Consider the following 9,897-nt stretch of genomic DNA (forward strand, 5'->3'; position numbering starts at 1 on the left):
TAATATGAGTAGTTTATCATATATTAATGGATTTTCATAACTATTGGCTAGTTTTGGAGCGTTGTGCATCAATTTGAGTTTTCAGAAGGGCGTGGAAGGCCGGTTATGGATCTTCAGAGCGAGGTGAGTCTCCTTTCTAACCTTGTAAGAGGGAATTGTCCCCATAGGTGAAATAATTGGTTATGTGCTCCTATTTGTGGGGGCTACGTACGCACGAGGTGACGAGAGTCCGTGCGTAGCTACTAATATGTGTAAGTCCGGGTAGTCTAGGACCCAAAAAACATGTTATACTTGGAATATCTGTGATCTTATTGACAGTTGAATTTCTTAAATCTTATCGAATAGGTAAATGAATTCCTAAGAGGATTAAACTTCATTTTTCTTAAATCATTAAAAGAGAATTGGCTTTTATTTGGATAAATATTCCCCGATAAATTCTTAATTTGCTGTTTGAGCATGTATTTCTATGTGTACCTGCATCGCATGTATAATTCGCGAGCAGGGTGATTGTTTAGTTAAATTTGACCGCGTCGCATGTGTGATTCGCGAGCAGGGTAATAGATGCATCTGTGGTTCGTGCCGCTCGATCCTCGGCAGTGCACATTTTACATTATATGTTGGATCGGACCGTACGATCTCGGCATGAGTTGCGCATATTTGAATTGCTTGCCTTGAGATTTATTGATAGTGTTGTCTGCTCTCCCGACTTGAGATAATTGTTAATTAATGGATTATGAATCCAGAGACTTTATATAAAAAGGAACTTTCACCTGTTTAGTGAATCATTTAAATTTTATTGTTGTTCTTAATAAATCCGTGAGGAGTCACATTAATAATATTATTACTGGACTTTTAGTAAGTGTCGAAGTTGCCATCTCGTCTCTACTTCTTCGAGATTAGGCGGGATACCTACTGAGTACACGTTGTTTTTGTACTCATACTACACTTCTGTGCATTTTTGTTGCACAGGCACATGCGCCACTAATGGCTTAGCAGGCATAGCAGCATGGCTGACACAGAGACTAGGTGAGTTGTATTTCCTCGAGGCGACCCGCAGCTAGTATAGTCTCTCTCAGGATTCTATTTATTTTCTGTCCAATTGTATTTCGGACAGCTGTTGTACTTTATTCGATTTTTCTTAGAAATTGCTCATGCACTTGTGATACGGGGTTCTGGGATGGTTATGGAGTATTTTGTATTAATTGCTTATTATTTAATTTGACTTGAAGCAATTATCTTCTTAAATTGGTAAATTTGAAGAAAAGTCATAGTTTTCAAGAGTATTAAAATGAGAATTTAATTAAGTATTTTGGGTTGGCTTGCCTGACAGTGGTGTCCGGCGCCATCACGACCTTTAGTGGAATTTGGGTCGTGACAATTTTCTCCAATTTAGCGACCAACTTTGGTCGGTATTCTTGACAGACCAATTTTGGTCGCCAAATTTTGGTCGCTTTTTCCCAGAATTCTAGTAATGGATTCTCCCCTCCTATATAAAGGGGACCCTTGTTATTTTGTAGAGGACACGATACATTGAATACAAGACAACATTCTCTCCTCTCTTTGCTTAAACAATTGTTCTACATATTTATTGCTTATTCTTTCATTGTTCATTCATCGTTCATTTATTGTTCTTCATTTATTGTCCATTATTAACCGCAAAAGGCTATCTTTTAGGGCTTCATTATCATTGTCTCTTCATCAATTGTTCATCGCTAACTGCCTTAACTACCTCGAAGCCCCTGTTCCAGTCAGCTCGAGGCTCAGTTTCGCGATAGCTTTGGTTTGCGTTTCTTATTCTCTTTATTTACACTCAGCATCTATTGCTTAACAACTACTCCCTCCGTTCCAATTTATGTGAACCTGTTTGACTAGGCACGGAGTTTAAGAAAAAATGAAGACTTTTGGAATTTGTGGTCCTGAATAAGTCAAAAAGGGCCCCAGAGTATTTGTGTGGTTCTAAAAGCTTCTCATTAAGGGTAGAATTGTAAGTTTAAGCTAAATTGTTACCAAATTTAGAAAGGGGTCATTCTTTTTGGAACGGACCAAAAAGAAAATAGGTTCACATAAACTGGAACAGAGCGAGTAGTAGTGAAATAAATCACGTATTTTTAGAATCACAAAATCAAATATAATTGTAAATACCATTTTCAAGATAAACATTACGAGCTTTATGTCCTTTTTATCTTCTGCAAATGCTTTATGTTCATGTTCGTTTCTTATCAATTTCTATATATATCACTTATTTTGTTCTACTTAGCCAAAAAAAATACCTTGTGCATAAAAATTGACCACCTCATTAGGATTTCCTCGGGAATACAAGACGATCCTTATTAAAATCAAGCAAAAAGAAAGACTTCAATTTTTTTCAGTATTACTCTGTAAAAGATCGTTTTGTCATACTATTCAATAAACGTTGGCGTAACACGCATGAATTTACTGCATGTGATGTGAGAGGTGTACACGTACCTTAAGGATATAGAGTTGGAGAAAATGACAAAGTAGTAAGAATAGAAAAAGAGAGTACCATGCGTGAGGTAACCGAATTTGTTAGTGAAAATGAGCTAAGAAAAGGTGCCGTGATAAATGGAAGAGGAAGATATGTCGAAAATATATTACTTCCTCCTTTGCAAACAATTTATGTCTAACCTGTTTGATTCGGCACGAAATTTAAAAAAAAATAAAAACTTTTTGAATTTATGGTCCTAAACAAGTCAAAAAGGGTCCAGAGTATTTGTGTAGTTATAAAAGCTTCTCATTAAAGGTAAAATTGAAAGTTTAAGTTAAATTGTTTCCAAATTTAGAAAGGGATCATTCCTTTTGGAACAGACTAAAAAAAAAGTAGGTTCACATCAATTGAAACTGAGGGTGCAAATTTGAAGCTCTCCATTATACAAGGCTAACAGTCTAGTCATACAATAATTATATACAATGCATGATTCTGCAAGAAACACAACATGCTTTATACAACTGAAACACAAACTTGGTCGACGCTAGTAAGAGGGTGTTTGGATTGGCTTATAAAAAGTAGTTTTTAAGCTAAAAGCTAAAAGTCATAAGTTGGTAATATCCAACTTTTGGCTTTTGGCTTATTTTTGTACTTTTTTATGCCTAAAAGTAAGTGCATTTAAGCACTTATTATCATTGTCAAACACTACACAAACTAAAAAAGTATTTAAAAGCCAATAAACACTTAAAATAAGCCAATCCAAACACCCTCTTACTAGCATGTGACAGTCATATCACCAAAAGCATAACCGTTAGTACTAGTAATTGTCCATAAAAAATGGTATTAGTAACATGAAAAATAAGACGAGTTACAAGAGCCATACAATTTTAGCTATTTAATAAAACTCACAATTCCCAAAATTACTACTCGTTAAAAAAAGTTGCATTTTTGCATTTTGTCTCTTTTCTCTCAAACAAGGTCAACATTAAATCCATACAATAAAAATCCAAAATAAGGCGCAACAGAAATTTAAAAATTTAAATTATTTCGAATTTTTTTCAGTACAAGAAATTAAATATATTTTCTTGCAATCTTAATAGATCTAGTGAAAGATAAGACATAATGAAAGAAAAAAAAATCTATACGAGCGACACCAATTGATAGAAAATATATTTTAGCCATATTAGCACATTTACTTTAAGTTATGCGATTCAACTGCCCGTAGAAAATAAATAGAACTTCTAGTATTATTTGCATTGTATAATATTGGTCTAAAAAGAAGTTAAATGGAGACACAGTCGTGAAAATTCATATAGCCAATCCCAATTTATTTGAAATTGCGACATATTGTAGTTGTTTTTGTCAAAAATAGGTGGTTGTAGAGGGGGTTTTGGCGCATTTCTTTCACTTAAAAAGTTTAACTTCTTGTGGAAAAAAAAAATCAAAATTTGAAACAAACATCATTTTCTAAAAATAACTTTACTTCTTGCAAATAATTAGGCAAGAAAAACGTCACCAAAAGATCAAGAACTTTCCAGTAAAGAAAACGTAAGCATAGAAGATATGATGGTCATTCCTCAAGAACCAAGAATAAAGCCAATTATTTGTATAAACGGTGAATTTGGCCAGCTATTTTGCGTAAAAATTCCTTAAATTATAATGATAATGTAAACTATTAGAGTATATGAGTTCAATCCTATTGAACAAGTCGGTCAAACTTGGAATCCTGTAAGTGAAGACAGGAAAAATAAATTAATTTTTATTCAGCAAACTTGGGCTGGTCATTGTCTCACTCCCAGGCTCCAGCTGAAACAGCAAAATACATTTATTTTTGTTCATACATATAGCAAAACTTGGGCTGCACTTGTTTTTTCAACCATTTCACTTGAAAGTGTTGAAAATCCACCACAAAGACATGCAATTATATCAGGATTTTCCAGCAACCAAAAAAAGTACATAGCTCATACAAGCAGAGGTTACTTTGTCACTAACAATACATGTTCCTGAGTACAGCACCAGACACTGATTATTTCGATGGTTGCATCTTTCAAACATCTGCATCCAATACAAAACCAAAAGTCATGGATCAACGCGAAAGAATGCAACTTTAATTGAATAAACAGGTTGCCCAAGGATGTTAACTCACCATTTGGGGAACAAGAACTCCTTGAAAAGAAGTCAGACGGAGCCATTGGAATGGATATCGACAGCTGAGTAGAGGAGAAATTATTTTTGTTGCATCCCTCGTCATCAAGATTGGACCACGATTCCTTAGCTGTAGGCCATTCGTCAAAGAAAGGGCGCATAGAACGTTCCTCCTGCTTTACTGTCCCAGGAGAGCCTATGTCACTATCAAAAAAGCAATGTTGTTGCTGTTTCGAAATAGTTGCATCAATCATAGGCTCAAATGGATGAGGCAGTCGTGTTTGAGGCGAGCCATATAACAACTGAGTCTCATTTTTTGGTTTCACCATGGGGTTTGAGGAAAGTTGTGGTGTTAAACACCATGTGCTGTCTGCATTAGATCCCATCCCTAAACTTCTCATACTAGCAGCAGCTTCTAGAGAGAAATTCTGCTCATCAGCATCAGCAGCCATTCCATGGAAATATCTGTGTTGGCATTTTGCATTTCATTAATGTGGACGTTACACCACTTACAAGACAAGTGCAGCTCAATTTTGCTACATCAAAAATTAAATGAATTTTGCCAATGTTTCGGTTGGAATGAAACAATTACTTTTGGATATTCCAGTTTAAGCAACATTGTTAGTATTTCATAGCAAATCATGAAGTCTAGTTTCAAGTATCCAGATGATTATTGGCCAAGTCGGCCCTAATTATTCTGGGTTCTTCTGGTGTTACATCACTTATTTCTCCAACGAAGTTTATACCATGTAGAATACTTTTGGTGGAAGGTTCAGATAATCATCATTTAAACAGAGTATCACATAACAGATCATTAGATCATAGTTAGACACAAAAGATCATTGTGTAGCCTGAAACATTGTCCAAACTTTGATCACTAAATTCTGTTTATATGTATATATGTGAATAAACATATACGCCTATTGTCTTGTTAGATCTTATTTATGACTTAATAAAGAGATCTGTAAAAAACATTAATCTGTCTTGTTTCTTGTCTATTAAAAGCATAAGATGAGACTGCAAGATCACGTGCCATCTTTACTATCTCAACAACAACAACAACAAACCCAGTATATTCCCAACTGTGAGACAAATTAACATATTTAAGAAGTGGGGCGTTCCGAAAATCGAACTCGGGACCTCTCGCACCCAAAGCGAGAATCATACCATCGTTTCTATCTCGCGTTCCAATATTGCTCTACCTTGTATGCAATTATGTCGTACAATAGTGAACCCATTAGTATTAGTTATATTATATGCATATATTCAATATGGGCAGCGAAACATGCATCAATGAATTCCAGAGCTTCTTGAAGCCCCTTCAAATTATGCTCAGATATTACAATTTCTTAGGTTATGACCATCTCTCATGTAGACTTCCAAATATTGAAGAACTTAAATGCCCCCAACTACGAAATTATCGAGTCCCTGTCCTAGTACAGCTCACTCCAGATTCCAGGTATCTTATGGCCTATACATCTCTCTTATTTAACTTTGCATTCTCTTACCTATTTAGAAATCCAGTCACAATGTTTCTTAGTGACAGAACTCTGTGAGTCCAATAAATTCTTCACTTCTTTCTGCAGTTCCACTTCTAACATTGATCAAGCCCCTGAAAATTCAAACTGAAAGCTCTCATATTCTAAGAAAACCTATTAGGGGGTCGAAACTGCTTGCTGTCCTTGGAACTGCTGAAACTATCCTATCGAAATTAGGCACTATATAATAATCCTGGTGCGCACATATAATAGTCCTCTTTTAGACAGGAAAAATTGGCAAATATGATCATGGGTCACTTTCTGCAGTAATAGCCGCAAAATTGATGCAACTCTCTCTCAACAAGTTTTTACTGTGGTTTCTTCAAAAAAGTAAATGATACTGAAAAGAAGTCCATACAAATTTTTCGCTGTCATTGCAATAAAAACTTTTCAGATTAGTAAGAAGAGCTAATATGATAAATTAACTCCAAGTATTCTTGGTCGACTAAGAAAGAAATGGAGAAAGGAAATCTACTCCCCCTTCAAAGTTCTATAGAACAGAAAATTAGAAGATTTGAACCCTCGAAGTCCTATCAAGCAAACAACAGGATGACAGAAAAGATAATATCATGATTACTGATATGCCCTTAGTGCTCACTACAAAATTTTGTTATTAAACCTTTGCATATAAGATTATTTGGAACTCGAATTATTTCACAAGGAAATAGGGAAAATTTGTATTTCAACAAGAAGAGTATGACCTATTTGTCATCCTTCCAAATGTAAAAGATTTGAGTGTACCATTTTTATATTTACTCAGCAACAGAAACACAGATCATACACGCAAGCCTTTTCACATGTAACCAGTATTTGAACATCACCAAGTACAGCCAAAGACCAAACTTTTACCCAACATTGTATAAGTCATTCAAGGAAGATCCCATTTAAGTAACAAAACGCCAACTGCTTGAAAAAATAAACAAGTACATCAGAGAAAAAAGCATCTAAAGAAAACATGAACCATAGAGGACAAAGAGACTTTACCTATATGCCTTGTTATCTATCCCATAGGAGACAGGCTCCATCTGCATCTTCGTTCCAGTGCTTCCATAATTCAGTCCTTCAGAATAAGCAGCGGAATATAATGGCATATTCTGTAAGCTTCCGCTGCTGCTACTTTGGAAATTTCCACTTGTTTTGCTGCTTCCAGTAGCATTGTTCGACATACTAGTCAACACGGACTGGGAAGTAGATTGAGATTCCACATGCTTTCTTGAACGGTTGCGGCCTCGATTCATGTGCCGCTCGCAATATTTTGAGTCGGGATATGCGTCTTTGGAGCACCTCCACTTCTTTCCATCTGTCCTTCTACACCTTCCTGGCTCAGGGTCAAACTTCTTTCCATAATAGGAACAATAACCCACTGACCACAGAAGATACAAATTAATAAGTTCCATATTTAGAAAACAGAGTATGGCTGCAACATCTCTCCTTCAAACCCCTAAAAAGAAGAACTTTATACCAAAACAAGAAAATATTTTACTACATTTGGTTGGCCATTCCGCAGTCAGAACCCCAACAGATAGGAGTTATACCAGAATAGAGACTGAAACTTATACACTTCACAGACATTGAGATATAATGCAGCCTATAAATTACAAATTATGGCATAAAACCAAAATAAACACCAAATGAGCCTCTGGAAATCAATAACATGATATCTCTTACTGTACTGTGAAACAAAAGAAAACAAAGATATAGTCCACCACTTGCCGTATTCATTTGGATTACATTAGTAACCTACTTAAAATCAAAAGAGACTTATCCTATGGTCCTTCCCAATAAATAAAAGAGAGAAATGTTTCTCTTAGATCTAACGAATTACAGAAATAAGCTAAAATGAATGGATCAGTAAATGTCCAAACAAGAAAACAGAATGAGGAGAAAACAAATGTAAGGGCTACTAATGATTGTTGGCTTAACAAAAATATTAGACCAAAAAAAGTGGAAAGCAATTTTCTTTATCTGCATGCTCCAATTTCCCTATCAAAGCATGGTAAACTTCCCTTTCAGAAATGCAGACATTTCCAACACACTGCTTAACTGAAAGAAGCTAAAAGAATTAACTATTGATAAATGAGCAAATTAACTTACAAAATGAAGAGCGGAACATTTTTACTTAAAATGAGAAAAAAATGGATCTTCCTCAGAATGGGATCCAGAATTTAAACCCGTTGCATTTTTAAATTATGGATTCAAAATTTAATACTATTCCATAAATATAGTTTTTCCCTGCGAAACTCGGGATAATGGGCTCGTCGCTCTACCTTCTCCACTTAAATATTAGGCTTGGTTTGCATAAGTCACAGGTCCGTCAACCTTTGCACTTGAACTAAGCCCTCTAATTTTTACACATACATATATATATTCTGTGTCAAAAATACTAGTTCGCCTACTGAAATGAGATCCATCCGCCTCTAGACTCTGAACCTAGGTGGGCAAAGTTACTGGATAATTGTACTGGTGAGAGGATGCAAATGACGATGAAATATTCGAGGTACATGCAAGTTGGTCCGACACCACCATTATGAAAAAAAAATAAAAAATAAAATGAGAATTACTAAAAGAGGAAAGAGAAACATACAGCTAGTATGATGGAAGAACCTCGCAGAGATGGCTTCAAAGCTACGTCGTATAGGAAGAACAAGGTCCGGAGGCACAGGAATACCCGCCACTAAGTACTTATATATCATTGCTTGATGCTCCAACTCCTGCCATTGCACCGCCGTGAATGGCGGCCTGTACCCATCCTCCGCCACCGTCCTCGTCGTAGTACCACTCATATTATCCACTTCACAAAAAAAGAAAAAAGAAAAAAGCTGCACCCAGAAATAATCACAACTGCAGTTAATATAAAGTAGGTTCAGTGTGTGTGTGCGTGTTTTTTTTTTTTTTTTGGTGTGAGTTATAGAGAGCAAAGGTTGTTGGAGTTACCTAAGAGGGGGACAGATCTAGGGTTTGTACAAACATTGAAAGAGATCAGAATGAAAAAAGCTGGAAAAAAACAGCTAAGTGAGAGAAGTACAGAGTAGAGAACTGATAGTACACTTCATTATATTAGCTAGCAAGTACTTCCATTATTACTCGAATGGAGATTTTTAAGGTTTGAAATTGTGTTTTAGCAGAGTTGTAAGAGGAGTTTTGGCAAAGTTAATGTAGAGTTTAAGGTTGAGAAAGTGAAGTGTTGAGGCTAAGGGAAACATTGGGACATGGGAATAACTTGGTGGGGTTGAAGAAGAAAGGCTGATGTGGGGACCTAACATAGTGGGGTGGGGGTGGGAGTGTGGGGGGGGGGGTGAGGGATAAATTATATCTTCTTGTGGTCCATTAATGTAACAGCTCCTTCTCTATTTTCAAAAATGGTCTTTTTTTTTTTGGGTTTTTCATACCATGTTCTTTGTCCAATTTGAGACTATGATTAATAGACTGTTTGGCCAAGTTTTTTTTGGGCTAAAAGTGCTATTTTTAGCCAAAAATTGAGGTGTTTGGCCAAGCTTTTGGAAGGAAAAAAAGTGCTTTTGAGGAGAAGCAGAAGCAGTTTTGGAGAAGCAAAAAAAAGTAGCTTCTCTCCAAAAGCACTTTTCTGAAAAAACACTTAGAAGCAGTTTTCAAAAGCTTGACCAAACACTAATTACTGCTCAAAAGTGCTTTTCTAATTAATTAGCCAAACACAAACTACTTCTCACCAAAACCACTTTTTTTAAAAGTACTTTTGAGAAAAGCACTTCTCAAAATAAGCTGATTTTAGAAGCTTGGCCAAACGGGCTA

The 9,897-nt window shown here is 35.8% G+C and overlaps 1 protein-coding gene across 1 annotated transcript; it reads right to left on the minus strand.

Moving 5' to 3' along the window:
- Positions 1-4,179: 4,179 nt before the first annotated feature.
- On the minus strand, positions 4,180-9,384 carry LOC109238244 (growth-regulating factor 4-like). The gene is made up of 5 exons (XM_019404671.1): positions 9,064-9,384; positions 8,714-8,948; positions 7,114-7,492; positions 4,593-5,056; positions 4,180-4,501 (listed from the first exon to the last, which is right to left on the minus strand). The coding sequence occupies exons 2-5, from the start codon at positions 8,910-8,912 to the stop codon at positions 4,494-4,496; spliced, it is 1,050 nt and encodes a 349-aa protein (XP_019260216.1). The 5' UTR covers positions 8,913-8,948; positions 9,064-9,384; the 3' UTR covers positions 4,180-4,493.
- Between the last annotated feature and the right edge of the window lie 513 nt (positions 9,385-9,897).

The sequence above is a fragment of the Nicotiana attenuata genome, unplaced genomic scaffold, assembly GCF_001879085.1.
Source record: "Nicotiana attenuata strain UT unplaced genomic scaffold, NIATTr2, whole genome shotgun sequence".
Taxonomy (NCBI): Eukaryota; Viridiplantae; Streptophyta; class Magnoliopsida; order Solanales; family Solanaceae; genus Nicotiana; species Nicotiana attenuata.

Bases quoted from the DNA above. Each gene is read 5' to 3' on its own strand.
- LOC109238244 (XM_019404671.1), bottom strand. From the start codon at position 8,912: ATGAGTGGTACTACGACGAGGACGGTGGCGGAGGATGGGTACAGGCCG. The intron at 7,493-8,713 runs GTATGTTTCTCT...TTCTGTGGTCAG, and splicing joins GTTCTTCCATCATACTAGCT to TGGGTTATTGTTCCTATTAT. The intron at 5,057-7,113 runs GTAAAGTCTCTT...ATGCCAACACAG, and splicing joins ATAGATAACAAGGCATATAG to ATATTTCCATGGAATGGCTG.